Below are 16,308 nucleotides of genomic sequence, written 5' to 3' on the forward strand. Positions count from 1 at the left end.
TCCTCCCATTTCGGCCATCAGCAGCGCTTGGCCCTTCTCAAGAGAGAAAGGCTGGTGGGTGTGTTGTGGAGGGAGGTGGGGGGGGGTCTGACCTCTGGGAGTTTTCATCCTCGACATTTGTCAGACCCGTCACTGAGCTGCTCAGCTGCTTCCAGACCATGTTGACATCCCCGGAGTCCAGAGCTCGGTTGATGAGGGCCACTGAAGAGAGCATCTCCACAGCCACCGACAGTTCTGGGTGTGTGAGGTGACCCTGAGGAGACAGAGAAAGAGGACCATGCTGACCACACAAAGTGGGGAAAGGGAGCCTGGGAAGGGAGGCCAGGACTGCAAGGCCTCAGGGGTGATGGTACTGGCTAAACTCCACCGGCAGAATGTCCGGGGGGGGGGAGGGATCTGGGTCCGGGTCAACAATTTCAAGGTTCTTATCATTTCTTCCTCTCTCTGAGCAAAAGAAGCATTCTGCAATATCCCTGGAAGGCCAGGCTGAAAGCCTGACCTGGAGGGATCTACTTGTGCACATTAAGTAGACACGGACAAGAGGAAAAAGCCCAGATCACATCGGCCAAAGTACCAGAGGTATTTCGGAAGCAAATGGTAGGAGAAAACCTCAGCACCACACACACACCCCGCCGCACCGCCAAGTTCAGCCAGCCAGCCAAGCAGCGCTCCTGCCCCCGGGGCCAGGCACAGCCAAGCACAGCTTGATCCACCTTCCCCAAATGATCATCCCAGCATGAAGTCCCAGCGATGCTGCAGGAGGAGAGAAGGATGAAGGTGCCCCTGGGAGGCAGAGTGGCCGGCATGCTTGTGAATGTAGCTCATGGAAGAGCTTCTTGTCAAGTTCACATCCTGCACGGTTCATGTTCCTCACTGCATACACCTGCAATAGGGAGCCACAGCCAGCTCCTTGACTCATGGTGGAAAACATGCATTTCTCACGGATGCACACAGCCCTGGCAGGAATGCCCAAACAACGTCTCACAAGGGCACCTTAAAAGCAAACCATCAGCAAAAGCCTTCAAGGGACTTACGTCCGGACTCTGCTGCTGCAGGGTGGCCAGTTCCTTCTGGTACAGGTCAGCAGCAAACGGATAGACTGGAGGCAGCTGGGCCTCGGGGTTCATCAGTTCCACCACTGTCTTCTCAGCGAGGCCGTTGCGGATGGCTGTGTTGATCCTCCCCACAGCTGCCAATCCTGAGAGCCCAAGGAGAGAGGATGAAGCTTTTGCTCCCCTGGAGGCTGCTGGGCGTACCAGCATTTCCAGGAGCAAGCCAGGTGCACCAAGAAGAATAACAGGGATGGCAGGTTGCTGACCCCCGAGAGCAACTCCTAGGGAGGATGCCAGGCTGACCTGCTTCTTCCTCTTCCAAATGGACAGAGTGAACAAGGAGATCTGGCTGCTTCAAGCAGCGGACAGCAAAGCACCATGCCTTCCCCTCACGAGGAAAATGTCCATTTCAACCACAGCAGAGCCCAGGGCAACAGGTTCCTTTGGGGCTGCAGGACTGCTTTTTTCACAACAGGGACAATGCTTCACCTGAGGTTCCTCCCTCAGGGAGTAATGTAGCAGGAGGGAAGGACTTGACCCCACCCAGCAGTGCCAGTACATCCCAAGGGAAAGATGCCCAAGGGCACTTGGGCCACAGGGGAGGGGAAATGGAAGGGTGTGCCAGCCACAGCCGCATTAAACAAATGAAAGTTGAAAAAGATGAGGAGGGGATTAATAAAGAAAGCAAGAGTGAGATGGTGTGTTCTTAATGGGAGGGAAAGTGAAGCTGGGGAGGTTGCTCTCACAGCAGTCACAAGAAAACTGGGTGGGAGTTCAGCCCCCTGCCCAGACACCCTCAGAACCTGCAGGAAGGGAAGGTGGAGGGGTGAAGAGAGGACTTGCTTTCCAGTTGAAGCACAAGAAAGGCCTGCCCTGTCCAGCTGCAAAACCCAAACTGCAGGGGCCCCACGGAGGAGAACTTACTCTGCTGGTACTGCTGAGCCATGCCGTTTGCCACGTCCACCCCGGCCTGCAGCTCCTCCTTCTGCAAGGGCCCAGCTCTGCCGGCCTGAGGGGAGAAAGAGTAGACCTGTCTGTGCTGCTTCCAACAGCCCCAGGCAGATCCAGAACCTTCCCTTTATTTCCTTTCTGCTGACCCCCTTATTCATGACCGGGAAAGTGGAGGAGGAGGCGGCAGCAGCATTCTGTGCAACGCCTCCCACAATTCCCAGCGCTTGGCCGAACATGGAGAGCAGCAGCTGGGCAGTATCTCAAAGCAGAACAGGGAGTTTGCTCTTGGAGAAGAGACCATGAACAGGTCAGGCCAGCCGGATTAGGAAGCCAGTGGCCAATGCTGAACAAAAACTTAATAGTTGCTCAGGGCCACCATGTATTCACAGGGTCTGTGTTGTTGGTCCTTAAGACATCCTGGGTCCCAACTGCACACCAGCGGAAGGAGCTCCTTGTGAGCCAGGCGCCAGGACCACCCACCCGCTGGCTCCCCTACCTCCAGCTTCTGCTGCTTGTCCCTCAGAAGCTGCTTCAGGTACCAGTCGCTGTTCTCCGGCCGCAGCCCCCGGAGACCCAAGGCTGCCGATGACAGGACAGCGTACAATGCGGCAGGGTCTCCTTGGTCCAGAATCAGGTCGATCTTGGACAAGGCCGAGTGGGCTGAGGAGAGAGAGAAAGAGAAGGAAAGCTAGACGGAGCTGGCCTTGGGAAGGCCTCCTCAGAAGGTCTTCTTCACCTCCACCACCCCATGCAGAACCCCAAATGCTCCCCATGCCTGAGATGTCCCAGAGCACAACAGAAGGTTCTAGAAGCCAGTGGGGGAGGGAGTGGCAATATGGACAGAGGGTGGTCTCTCCTGGCACTTTGCCTCCCCCGTCCTGCTGCTTGCTCCCAGCTAAGTCTCTAGTTCGGCATCTCAAGCACATTCATGAGGCAAATGGAGCCCACATAGAAGGATGGTGTTGGAGCGTAGTTTTTTGGGGGGGCATCCAGAGATGGGATTTTCTGCTTCCTAAAGGAGCTTCTTGGGCAAAGAGTGTCTCATAAAGAAGCCAGGAGGGCTAGGATGGGCTTACTGTTGACTTTGTTGACGTTGCCCTGGATCTCTGCTTGAGTCAGCAGCTCTTCATACACGTCCCTTTCCCTTTCCATATCCTCAGAGGCAATCTGAAGGAAGAAGGGAGAAAACAGCAGTCAGGACAGGAGCACCTCCTTAGAGCTGCCTTTGGGGGGTGGCAGAAAAGCTTCCAAGGCGCTGGCATGGGGCTAAACAGGTTGACGGATGCACTAGACCCACATGGAGACACTGCTGCAAGGGCCTCTAGGCCTTCCTCCCCACTGCCCAAAAGCAGGAAGGCGCTTGGAGACTCAACACCGAGTTCCTGCAGTGAAAGGGAACATCCCCTGTCCCCCCCATTCTCCTCCCAGACCAAGCAGCACTGCCAGAGGCACATTCCCAAACAACTAGCAAGAAATGACTGAAGTATGTTGTGCAAGCCACGTGGCTACAAGGCAATACCAGCTTTCAGAGCCGCATCCCAACACTGCAAACGTGTATTCAATCAATCTACTCCAGTGTCAGGGAGCATTTCTAAACGGAAGGCTGCATTCCTATCTGGGCAATCTTCCAGAGGCCACATACCTGCAGTGCACAGGGCCAGAGGCAAAAGTGGGTGGAGCAACTGATGCAAATTTCACCTCTGCACAGTTCACAGGAGGCTACTTACTACACAAACCTAGAGTTTGCATTGCCAGACATCAAGCGCACCTCCTACCAGACAAAAACACTCAAGGAGAGTAAACTGGACTGGGGAGGCATGTAGCTTAGGAGGGGGTGTGGCCTGGGGAGAGTAACAATGTACAGTAATCACACTTTCCTTGCTGCTTTGAGCTTTATAGGAAAAGTTGTGTGTTAACTATCACAGTCTGGTTTAAAGACAGACAGACAGAAATTCAGCTTAGGTCACTTTCCTGCCAAGTTCCATGCAAGTCCTGATTCCTAGCCAAAGAGACTTTTCCTATTTTAATTCAAATGTGGCATGTGCATCGGCAGGTCCTAGCACTGCACTCATTCAAGCACATGCCCTGGAGAGGTGCAAGAGAAGAGCAGGGCACGGCAAGCCTTTCCTCCCCACAAGACAGAGCTATCACCTTGTGGCAAGCCTGATCTACCCTGAGGCAGCTGTGGGTCGAAGCCATCAAAGCAATCTCTCCAGCTGCAGGTCTAAGCACTTCCACAATATGGAGCAGAAAGTGTCACGTGCAAACCTCATAGAGGTTTGGGTCATTCGGCGGTATACAAAATAAACTCTATACCTTGTTCCGTGCATTTTCTGTCTTGTCCCGCTTCGCCTGGTACAGGGTGCTCTGGTAGGTGGGTGCGAGGGGCTCTTCCAGATTCACCAACATGGCATTGGGGTTCCTCATTGCCGCAAACGTTTCAACAGGAATCTGGCGGTCGATGGCGTCGTTGATTGCAATCACAGCCGCATGCACTGGAGAGAACACCAGGCACAGGTTCTGGTCAGTCACAGCCCCTGGAGATGCTCAACCCCACAAGCCCAAGCCCCTTCCTTTTCTTGGGAGGCGAACGTGGGCACTTGGGCAGAGAACAGGAGCTCTGGCAGCACAACACTGGCCAGCACCCGTGGCTGCAAAAGAGGTGCTCATCTCAGAAGGCAACCTCCAGGCCCTGCATGATATAAAACCTGTGCCACTTTTACAGACTGAATCCCTTCCATCATATTTAATTCTTCCAATAGATTATGTCTCCATGGCAATGCTCTATCTCATATGACCAACCCGAAAAGGGTGAAACCCATTTCCCCTTACGTGCTGCTTCATCCACAGAGAGCTCGTTGGCCAAAATCCCACCAATCTTTCCAAAGGCAGGCATCTGAATCCCATACTTCTCCAGCTCGAGCCTCATGTTGCTGATTTCCTCCTCTGGAATAGCACAATGGAAAAGGACCAGCAGGTGAGCCCCAGGATATGCCCATCTGCCCTTTTGAAAACACCTGGTAAAGGCAGGCAGCCAGCCAAGGGTTCAATAAGAAGGCAGCCAGGTATTTCCCCATCTCCTTCCCCCCTGCCATCCGCAAATCCCAGTGACAGGTCCAGCCACTGGTGAAGGAGATAGCACCTGGGAAGGCCCCCACTCGAGAAGGCAAGGCCTGCTCCAAGTCTGGGGTTTGATCTTTAGCAGAAAGCAAAGGGAGGCTCTACTGTCCAACAGCCAGACGGTGCCCTTTCTAAAAACAAAAACTTGAGACACTTCCTCCATGGCCGACCCAAAGACAGGAAGGCAGGAGCTCCCCTCACCTGTGAAGTCCACTTTGCCATACAGGTCTTGAATCTGCGGGGCCAATCCCAACTTGAACAGGTACAAACTGAGGAAAAATAAAGGACGATCAGGCAGTGGGGGGGGGGGAGTTGGTTTGTTCTTTCTCTTGCTTCTATTATGCATTTTGAGTTTTTGTACTGCTTTTATGCTATGAACCTCCTGAGATCTTCAGATGAAGGGCGGAATACAAATTCAATAAATAATAAAATAATAATAATAACTCCTGGGGGAGATTAAAGGAGAAGCCACAGAAATGCTGTTTGAAGGAAATTTGTCAGATCTCTTCCTCTTGTGACTTTTAGATTCAAGTTGCCTCTTGCCCTTAAAGTCTTCTGCACATAGAAGATCTCCCCTGCCAGAACAGGGCCAATTAGAAGCAGGGAGACTCCCTAAATTCCCAAGAATAAATAGCTTCTCACCATGACAGAAACGGGGGGGGGGGGGGAATTGTTCTGTAGGGGGCAGGATTAATCACCCAGCCATGCTGATGTTAGCACAACTGATTCAGGACCAAGGCAGAAAAAGTTTAATTTCTTTTCTGGCAACCCTAGAAACTAATACTGTATACTGTTAGCGTTAGCATGTTCAGTTTTCCAGGCAGGAACTATGGGTGCATGGTTTAATTTTTGATAGAATCAACAAACATAATGTAAGCCCAGATGGGGTTTAAGTAGGCAGTTGAAAAGAATGCATTTCCTTGCCAACAAAGCAAGGGAAGTGAGAATTGACTGATTCTGCTGGGAAGCAGACTGTTGGTGCCTGTTACCTTTCTAAGAAACAGAGAGAAAGAGAAAGGGGCAGACAGGCAAGGATGTTTCTTCCAGCCTCAAAACATCATCTGTTGTATCGCCTCACCTGCACCCCTCTGTGTGATTACCTGAGTGCGTGAATGCAGTAGATGCAGCGTGGCATGTTCTTCCGGTCATAGATGTCTGTTGTTTCTGGGTAAAAAATCTGAACGCAAAGAGAAAAAGGCTCACTGATTCCTCCACATGCTTGGCAGAGCAAAACAGAGCTCACTCCACTGTGCCCACAAGCTCAGTCCTTTTGGGGGGAGGGGGGAACAGGGAGAAGAGAGGGGACACTCTGCAGCACCCCAAGGAAGAGTTGGCAGGAGGGAGAAACATGACGACTATGCCAAGAACCTGGAGTGAAGAGGTAAAGTGGTTTGGAGTGCTCCGGTCTTGGTTCCCATGTGCCTATTTCTTCTGCCAACACCCCACCCCCCACCTTCAAAGACTCCTTCCGTTCCCAGTCCAGGCAAAGTTACCTTGGGGAGGCCAATCTCTGCCATTGCATTCAGCCACTGAATCACGTTGTCTGTATGCCGGAAGTGGAGGCCCGTAGCCTGAAACGCAGAGGAAGAGGCAGGAGATGTGAAGGAAGGTGCATTGTAAGTTTCTTTAAAACTGCTTTCAGTATTGTGTTTTAATATTGTAACCTGACCTTAGGGTGAAGGGCAGGTAATAAAATAAGTAAATAAATAAATAAAACAACGAAGAAGCATCATGCACACAGGAAGACTGTGTTCAGGTGGATCAGCTCCCTTCACCCCAGAAGCCAGGGATTTGGGGTGGGGGTGGGAGTCGTGTTGACACATTTCTGTGCAAAAGCTGCTGCCTGAGCCTCACCGTAGCTGCAAGGGCCTTCAGAAAGCATCCCATGCTCTCCTTTAAGGAAGACTTTCTGCGATCAACAAACGAAACTGAGACTATTCACGCTTTCTTCTTGCTAGTGAAAAGCCATGCACCAATTTTTAGGAAACGAAATAAAAATCGGGGCACACCAACTGTGACACATCTTCTCATATATCCTGCTCTGGGCTTTCCAACAGCTGCAGTTGGGCCAATTGCTTATTTCTGCCCCCGGGAGATGCTTCATTACAAAAGAAAAATGCTTGCCTACCTTATACCTGGTCTGCTCCCGGTCGTAGATCTTCTTGAGAGACACCACTTTGGGGGAGAAAAAGTTTCCAAGTTTGGCCAGGTAGACCCCGTTCCTGAGCCCCTCCTCCAGCTCCGTTGTGGGGGGCAACTCTTCATTGAGGCAGGCCTCCATCCACCTACAAGCAGGAGGGGTGGGGGGAAAGGACGTGAGTTGGGAAAGAGACCACCCAGTTCTAGCTTTTTATTTTTTACACTTGCATGCCTGCCTTTCAACAAATAACTACCAAGGATGGCTCATAAGGAATTAATAAGATCAGCTGCGGTGGGGAAGGGCTGTGGAACTACATTCCTGACCCCACTTGGGAGTCCAGCCCAGAAACACCCTCATCCAAGAGCATCTGGACCTGCACACAGACAAAGCACCTGCTTGAGCATCTGGCCCAGAAAGGAACTCTCCCTCCTGCAGAGGCTTCCTTGGTCAGTCACCTGCCACTGCTGGTTCACACAAGGAGGCACCTCCATTAATAGTGGTCTCTTGGGCCTGCCAGCCAAGTGGTCCCCTCCAGATACCTGTTATAAGTAAAGATGGCCAAGAATCAAGCTGGCCGGCCCCAAGGCTAAGGCTGGCTAATATCTGGTTTTCAACATTGTGATGTATCACCAGCTAAACATTGTGATATCCCAATATATAATGATGTCTAAAATAAAGATGGAACCATGTAGAGGGGAACAGCAGGGCTGGGTGATATCTGGTTTTCAACTTTGTGATATACCACCAACTAAACATCTTAATATTCTGATATATCACAATGTCTGAAATACGGATGGAGATATATAGATGCACTGGCTGGCTTCACAGTTTTTCCTATGTTGTGATTTTTGCATAACACACACACACACACACACACACACACAACATATTGAATCCAGGTCAAAAACTATGAAAACAATATAATAGCATGATATGGACTTCAAACCAGTTTTGAACAATATATCGCCTAGCCCTAGCCAAGGCAAACTCCTTTGAGAACATTGTCCACCACCTTGGGTTTCAACAGCTGAACAGCATCCCACAGGGCATAAGCAGAGGTGACCCTCAGCCTCTTTGCCCAGTGACTGAGCAGCAGCAGCAGCCGCCCTCCTCGCAGGGGTGTTGGTTGTACAGTGTGTTTCAGTCGCTGCCCTGGCTTCCCTCAAGCTGTCATAGTGAAGACAATCCAGCTAGCTTCAGGTTCGGCCCCCTCAATTCCAAAAGGACCGAGAAAAGACCTTCCAGGCAGAGCTGCTTTGGCAACAACTTCCTTCCGACTACAGAATACAAAACAGCAAAGGGTGACTCAGGAAGCAGCAGGATTACCGCATCTGCAGGGGGTGACTTTGGCTGAACCAGCGACAACTGGTCCCATCCTTTTTCTCCCAGAAACCACAGCTCTGCACTTCCTCCTCTGCTGGGTGCTTTTCTCTTTCACCCCCCTTTCCTGTTTATTGCCAGGGAAGGCAGCTGCCCAACCCCTCCCTCTCTTCATGGCCTGCTCCAGCCAGGTCTGAGGCAACATCCAAAGAAGAAATGTAAGCCAAGGGCCATCTATGGGCTACAAAAACAAGCCACAAGGCATCCTCCAAGATGGTGGGGCAGGTGGACACAGGTGCTTTCTGCATGGGTAAAATGATGCCAGAAGAGGGGAGGCAATTGTGCCCCTTCCTGTCTCCAGTAGAGAAATGAGTCTAAGCCACAAGGAAGTCTCTTGCAGGGGAATGAAGGGGCCCAGCTGCCCTTGTAATAGCCAATCTCTGGCTTCTGCAGGGGGGGCTGTGGCCTCCATGAACCATCCATGCTGGATCCCCACTAGCAGCTTCCAGGGGGAGCCGCAGGAGCTCAGGTACCCTCAGCTCCTTCTCAGCCCTAACGTGGGGAAAGTTTTGGAGCGTTGCTGAGGACCCCAGAAGGTGACGCTTCAGCAGAGGCATCTCTTCCCCAGGCCAACTGTGGAGTGGAGGCCCTGGGGGACCCACAGCCCTCTCTGCCTCCCTCCCTCTGGGCCAGGGCGCTGCTTCCCTACCTGCATGTGCCCAACCAATACGGGGGGGGGGCATGAGAGGAGGAGGGGGAGGGGGAGAGCCCTCCAAAGCTTGCAGCTGGACAGACAATTTGGGGGCGGGGCACTGCAGGGAACTCGAAGAAGCAGCACAGGAGGTGCAGGTGGCAGGTGTGGGGTGGGGGTTGATTTAGCAGGCTCCAGAAGGGCCGGCACACTCTTGCAAACCTTTGAGAACAACTATTTTTAGGAGCCTCCAGAAAGGCCCTTTCCCCACTTCCCGTGGGCTTTCCTGGCTGGCTCCAGCTCTCCAATGCCCTCTGAGCCAGGCAGAGAAGCGGGGAAGGAAGAAGCTTCCCGCCAACCTGCAGCAGAAGCCCCCTGCCCCTGGCATTTGCCTCTGCTCTGCCACCAAAAGCCTCTGGGAGGAAAAGGAGCAGAAAGGAAAGTGTGTCTGGGAGGCCTGCTGTTCCACCCCTGACAGTCCCATGAGCTCCGAAGGTGGGGCAGCTACTGCCACACCCCTTCCTCTGTTGCACAGGTCTTTCCTTTCAGTGAGCCTGGGGGGGGGGGGTCACGGGGAGCGGAAGGCTGCCTCTAAAAAAACACCTCTGGAAAGGGTGCATCGGTGCGAGAGAAACTGCCTTGCCTAGACTCACACGGAGAAACAGCTTGAAAAAGGAATCCAGCCCACCCGGAGGCAGTCCTGAAATGGAAAGTTATTTTCCAAGGACGAAGCAACATTTCACAGAAACTCTGGCCAAATCCTCAGATTGCTCAGTTCCAGCCTCTTCCTCCTACACCCACCGAAAGAAACTTTCCAGTGAGCGGCTCAGGCAGGCAGGCAGGCAGGCAGGCACTGCTACCAAATTTAAAGCATGACATCATCCCAGGCCACACCCAGGCCTGCTGTGGCATTGAATGAGCTGGCAGAGTTAGGCCAAGCAACGCAGCTGCTTGCGCCCAGGCAAGATGTTTTCTGTTCTTAACACTGCAGGGAAAAAGGGCCCACAATTTGGCACTCTGAGGAAACATCCCCCATTTTCATGCACCCCAACTATGACAAAGAGGCACTCTGGGCAGCCCCAGCCCCACCCAGAAAACCCCTCCCCATTTCAGCCACCAGTCTCTGGTGCAGGATGCCAAGAGACCTGTTGAGAAGGTGGCTAATAAATAAATTAATAATAATAATAATAATTTATTTATACCCCGCCCATCTGGCTGGGCTTCCCTAGGCACTCTGGGCGGCTTCCAACCAAATATTAAAATACAGTAATACATCAAACATTAAAAGCTTCCCTAAACAGGGCTGCCTTAGAAGGCTAGGCCTTCCTGAACTCTCAGGAGAGTCCGTCTCCAAGGAGGCAGCAAGAGAAGGGTGCTCTCTGGGCAAACAGCGGCCCTGCCAAGGGGAGCCGGGCAGGAGGGACTCTCAAAGGGAAGCAAAGGACTCTCTGAGGCAGAAGAGGAGGTCAGATGCCGGTGGGGCCACATCACCCAAGCTCTCTCATCAGACGGGACGGCTGAATGGGACAAAGCTGTGGGCAGCCATCCATCTTGGGCCTGCCCATCACCCATGTTTATTATGGCAAACAGCCAGCATACTAAAACCAGAATTTCTGCATATAGCCTGCCCATAAAAAGCAAGTTTAGAGTGAGAGACTAGGGTTCACTTGTTTCCAGGAACCCTTCTCGTAGTGAGAATTTCGTGGGTGAGCTGAGAGTTTGTTTGGATGCTGGAGGCAGAGGAGGAGGGTGTGTCAGAAGGAAAATGTATTGATATTGATTTATTCATATATTATAAATTTTGCATTAACATAATGTTTTTACATGTAACTGTATTTTTTGTAATATTTTGTTTAAGTTGACTGTAGTTGCTTCAGTTTTCTGTACACAGCTTAGAGATACTTTTAATATATCATATTTAATATGTTATCATAATATAAATAATCTAAAAAGAGCCTGCTGACACCGAGTGCAGAAAAAGAACCTGTCAGCAGCACCAGGAGGAGAATTCCCATTTCTACAGGCAGCTGAGCTGTAAAAAAGGTAAAAGGAAAGGACCCCTGGATGGTTAAGTCCAGTCAAAGGCGACTATGGGGTTGCAGCGCTCATCTCGCTTTCTGGCCGAGGGAGCTGGCATTTGTCCACAGACAGCTTTCCAGGTCATGTGGCCAGCATGACTAAGCCACTTCTGGTGCAACGGAACACCGTGACAGAAACCAGAGCACACAGAAACGCCGTTTACCTTCCCGCCGCAGTGGTACCTATTTATCTACTTGCACTGGCATGCTTTCGAACTGCTAGGTTGGCAGGAGCTGGGACAGAGCAACACTTTGTTGCATGCCAGGAGTATTTGTTGCCCCACTGAAATTCACAGCCCTATGTTAGCTGTGCCCATTAATTTCAACGAGCCTACTCAGAGGAAGACTAGCACGGGGCACAACCCTTGATCTACAGATTAAGGCAAGGCATCCGCAACGGTAATCAAGGCCCATCATATAATCAAAACCAACAAATCCAGAAAACTCTGTCAGCACAGCAGGGACAAAATGGGAGTGGGAAGGAGTTTCCTCTGAAGGGCAAGAAGAACAAAGCAAACCCGTCCGACTTGTTTGGCCTCCCCTGAAGGGCCCTCCCCGTGCGGAAAACTAGGTGCAGGCAGGAGGAGCGCCAGGTAGTTCTGGGAGATGTTCCAGCCACCTTCATCGGCTGCAAGGAGGAGGCAGCCTCCACCCCCCTGCCCTGAGGCCGCCACCTCAGCCTTAGAGAGCAGCTGCTGCAGCCCCATCCTTTGGGGAGGCAACTGACCTCCTAAAAAAACCCTGCAAGCCAGGTGGGCTGCCCTTCTACTTCCTTCTCTCTACAGCCCCTGCCATGGATCATGACCCCTGCCTCTCTTTGACACCTTCAGCCCTCCATTATTGCCTTGGACCTTGACCTCCTCTGGCCTCTCACTCCTCAGGCGCTTGACCTCCACCAGCCCATCTGCCTGTAGGTGACTGGCCAGGTCTGTTGCCCTCCCAGCCCTCCATCCGGGGCAATGGGAGCTGGAGTCTGACAACAGCTGGAGGGGCCCTGGGTTGGGGAAGGATGCCCTGGAGATGAGGCCCCCAAAAGATCAACACCTCTCTACCCAGATCTCCCCCAAGAGGTCCTTTGTCTTGGGACTCCAGACACAAGCACACCACTGGGCCAGCCCTGAAGTGAAGGCAACCATAGGTCCTGAGCTGCGCCTCTCATCTGGAAGCTTCCTCAGCTGAGGCTTCCTAGTGCTTTTTGCGTATCATTCCATTTTCCCAACATGTATTCAAAGCAGCATGCAATGGAAAAAATAAACCACAGCCATAAAACCAGAGACACGTGAGATTCAAAGCAGCTCTCAGCCGTTCAAGGGAGCAAAGTCCTCCCCTCCGGCACAATCCCAAAAATCTTGCCCTGAAGACCACAGCACCCAGCTTCTCAAAATGCATGGCGGGGTCTCTCCCTCAGCACAGCAGCAGAACCCACCACTTGTTCTTGGGCCCCAGGGCCATTATGGCCGCTTGGCAGCTGAAGGGATCTGTGCAGAGCGGTAGCAGCAGGCAGCAACATCTTCCCCTTGCCCAAGGTCATCTTCCAAGTCACAATGGGCCACAATGAGCCCACCTCCCTTCTCCAACCTGACACTGCAAAGAACCTCCAGTGTCGCAAGGGGGAAACAGTCAAGCAGAGGAGCAAGGTCATAGAGCAGAAAGCAGCAGAGTGCCATCTTGGCCGGCTGGTGAGAAGTATAGGCTGGAAACATTTCGTTTTAAACCACTGCTAAATTTTTGCTACAGCTGGGTTCTTTTAAGTCGTGTTTATGCAGTATTTTGTGCCTCAGCTGGAGAGGGGTGTCCAACCTGACAGAGCATGAGCAAAACCCACCCACTGAAAGTGCTGTCCCACCAGGAAGCTGAGCCTGACTGGGCAGGCAACCAAAGAGCCCACCTTTGACTGTCAATATTTGTTACGCCATTACGCAGAGCCATCGTGGCCACGGACTTTGGTGACCAAGGGCACTCCAAGGGCCACAGCAGGTTCCCACCCCGACATAAATATTTTTTTCAGAGGAGGCGGAACACCAGCAGGCTTTGCGGTTATTAAGAACTCTGGGTGGACCAGAGCTGGGGTAGGGGAGAAGAGAGAGGGGCAAGGACTCCAAAGGCCAAATGAGCCACTGCTCACCAGGCCCTGAAGAAGCCCAGAACCAAAGCAAGAGCCTGAACCCAGCGGTGGGAGGAAGGTGGCAGTCTCCGACCTAGAAGACATGCTGCAAACCCTGTTGCGAGTGGCTCTCTTGTGCAAGACGCATGTCGGGGGGGAAACGTTACTTCCTCTTCCAAGAGGTGTTTTGTCCTCACTTTTGTACTCACAAAGGGGCCTTCACGGGCTGTGCTTGATAGAAAGCCAGGATCTCTGCCCTGAAGGCCTCAAGGTCTAGTTCCCACACCACAGGGCCTGTTCAGGCAAGCAGCGAGTGCTTTGTTCCAAAGGCTGACTGAGGGTCAGTGGTTGCAACACCAGGCCAGCGCTCAAGCAGCCGGGAGGGGGGAATTGGGAGATCCCTTTTCTGCGTCAATGTGGCCTGAATCCTCATGACACACTTGGCTCGCCCGCACTGGTGTGCACGGCCAGCCTTCACACAGCAAGTCAAAGTGCCGGGAGAAAGAGAGAAGACAACAGCCCTCCTTCGGCAGCTGAAGAAAAGGATCGGCCTGGGCACGCTGCTGCTGCTGCTGCTTCAGAATCTCCAACGGCACATCTGGGAGGATCCTTGCCAGGTGTGTGGAGCCCCATTGTTGTCAGCTGCCAAAACGCAGGATCCTCCCCCACCGATAACAAGCCCAGGCACCTGCTGAAAACTCCCGACTGTCAAGCATGTACAAGTCCCTAGCAAGTAACTTGTAGGGCATAAGACTGCAAAGCCTCCCAGGATCCCCCAGACATGCAGGGCTGGGGCTCAGAGCTGGAAAAATGGCTAAGGACCAGCATCAGGTTTTAGATTCGGGGGGGGGGGATGGGGACCAGCTGCCTAATTTAGATAGTTGCTGGGATTTATCCAGTCTTGATGGTGGGTGTTGCAAAGAGCAGCAGCAGGATACAGGCAGTCAGAGGCAGAGGAACCAGGAAGGCACAAGGAGGCAAATGCTAGCCAAGGCAGAAGTATCGGCCCCCAGGAGACGCCCCAGCCATTTGACTCCCAGCTACACAGAGAGGAGGGACGCGGGTTAAACCACAGAGCCTAGGACTTGCCGAACAGAAGGTTGGCGGTTTGAATCCCCGCGGCGGGGTGAGCTCCCGTTGCTCGGTCCCTGCTCCCGCCAACCTAGCAGTTCGAAAGCACGTCCAAGTGCAAGTAGATAAATAGGTACCACTCCGGCGGGAAGGTAAACGGCATTTCCGTGCGCTGCTCTGGTTCACCAGAAGCAGCTTAGTCATGCTGGCCACATGACCCAGAAGCTGTATGCCAGCTCCCTCAGCCAATAAAGCGAGATGAGCGCCGCAACCCCAGAGTTGGCCATGACTGGGCCTAATGGTCAGGGGTCCCTTTACCCTTTACCTTTACACAGAGAGAAGGGGCTTGAATCTAGATAGCTGTTGGTTAGAGCATGGTGCTGATAACACCAAGGTCACAGGTTTGATCCCCATATGGGACAGCTGCATATCCCTGCATTGCAGTGGGCCGGACTAGATGATCCTCAAGCTCCCTTCCAACTCTATAATTCTATGAATTCAAGGCAAGTTCAGGGAAGAGGCATTGAGGTGAGGGGGGGCAGCCATCCCTGTCCCCACTTCCCAGAGAGCCTGTGACATCAATGCACTGAGAGTTTTACAGACAGTTTATAAACTAAGAGAGTAAAGCTGCAAACCCAGGTGGGCAAGGAAGATGGAAGTCCCCGTCCCTCCATAAAAAGGCCAAGAGGCCAAGAAATTGGTCTGTGCTTCCTTCCATCTCAACTTCATCCTGTTCAGGCAAGCAGCAACCTCTCTATGAAGCAGAAGGGCAAGAGTGGCCCATGGGGGGAAGCACCTGCTGTTCCACGCCCAAGCAAAAGTGGGCTTTAAAAAAGAAGAAAGACTAGGGCTAAGGGGACGGTTATCACAGTACCAAACCTGGCAGTAGTACTTTACCATTTTCTGGTCTCCACTTTGCTGTCTCGGAAAAGGACCACTGAGAAGCCCTGTGAGATTGGAAAGGGGGACAAAACGAATCTGCAGCAGGATGGTGGTGTCTATCGTGCCAAGTATGCTAGAGAAAGGAAAAGAGGCTGCCAAGCCAGGAACTGAGGAACTCTGGGCAGAAGTACGGCACACTGATAAGCACCTGTCCACAGCAATTCAAAGAAAAAATTACAGCAGCTTAAAAAAATTGCTTTGTAGGCTCCTGCTGGTACATCTGAGATATGAATGAATGAAGTATATGAATGAATATGCGCATACAACCCAGCTCACCTCCCTCCCAACCCTGGCCAAGCTGACCATGGAAGCAGAGAGCAGCATTTCATGCGATGGAAGGGCCTGGTGCCTCCACACAGGAGTTGCTTTTATCTATCAGGCTGTAGAGAGAGGATTTAAAAATGGGAACAAACTTAGAACTTCTGAATGGCACAGCAGTGGAAGCCTTGCATGTCCCAAAAGCTGAAAAGTAAAGGGCTCTGCACTGTCCAAGACACCACAGCCACTGGCCTTCATCCCTTATGACATAGGTTGCACCAGAACAGGGCCAGCATGGGCTCAAATTACAAGGAGAAGGAACTACGGCTAACCATTGGGTTGTGGGTACTGTTTGGGGGGTTTAAAATAATTTTATTTGCAATAAAAATATTAAAAGGTTATGGACCCCTGACAGTTAAGTCCAGTCGCGAACGACTCTGGGGTTGCGGCGTTCATCTCGCTTTACTGGCCAAGGGAGCAGACGTTTGTCCGCAGACAGGTTTTCCGGGTCATGTGAGCTGCATGACTAAGCCGCTTCTGGCAAACCAGAGCAGCGCACGGAAACACCATTTAGCTTCCCT

The 16,308-nt window shown here is 52.2% G+C and overlaps 1 protein-coding gene across 1 annotated transcript in view; it reads right to left on the minus strand.

Moving 5' to 3' along the window:
- Positions 1-16,308, minus strand: part of IQGAP1 (IQ motif containing GTPase activating protein 1) — a 44,244-nt gene that overhangs the window by 20,009 nt on the left and 7,927 nt on the right. Inside the window, exons 3-13 of the mRNA XM_081888248.1 lie at positions 7,252-7,408; positions 6,617-6,694; positions 6,224-6,300; positions 5,325-5,392; positions 4,836-4,949; positions 4,320-4,498; positions 3,080-3,170; positions 2,500-2,663; positions 1,977-2,061; positions 1,035-1,198; positions 93-253 (exon numbers count right to left, since the gene is read on the minus strand). Of these exons, the coding sequence (XP_081744374.1) occupies positions 93-253; positions 1,035-1,198; positions 1,977-2,061; positions 2,500-2,663; positions 3,080-3,170; positions 4,320-4,498; positions 4,836-4,949; positions 5,325-5,392; positions 6,224-6,300; positions 6,617-6,694; positions 7,252-7,408 (1,338 nt within the window). The remainder of the gene's footprint in view (positions 1-92; positions 254-1,034; positions 1,199-1,976; positions 2,062-2,499; positions 2,664-3,079; positions 3,171-4,319; positions 4,499-4,835; positions 4,950-5,324; positions 5,393-6,223; positions 6,301-6,616; positions 6,695-7,251; positions 7,409-16,308) is intronic.

The sequence above is a fragment of the Podarcis melisellensis genome (genome assembly GCF_964234715.1).
Source record: "Podarcis melisellensis genome assembly, chromosome: 14".
In the NCBI taxonomy this organism is placed as follows: Eukaryota; Metazoa; Chordata; class Lepidosauria; order Squamata; family Lacertidae; genus Podarcis; species Podarcis melisellensis.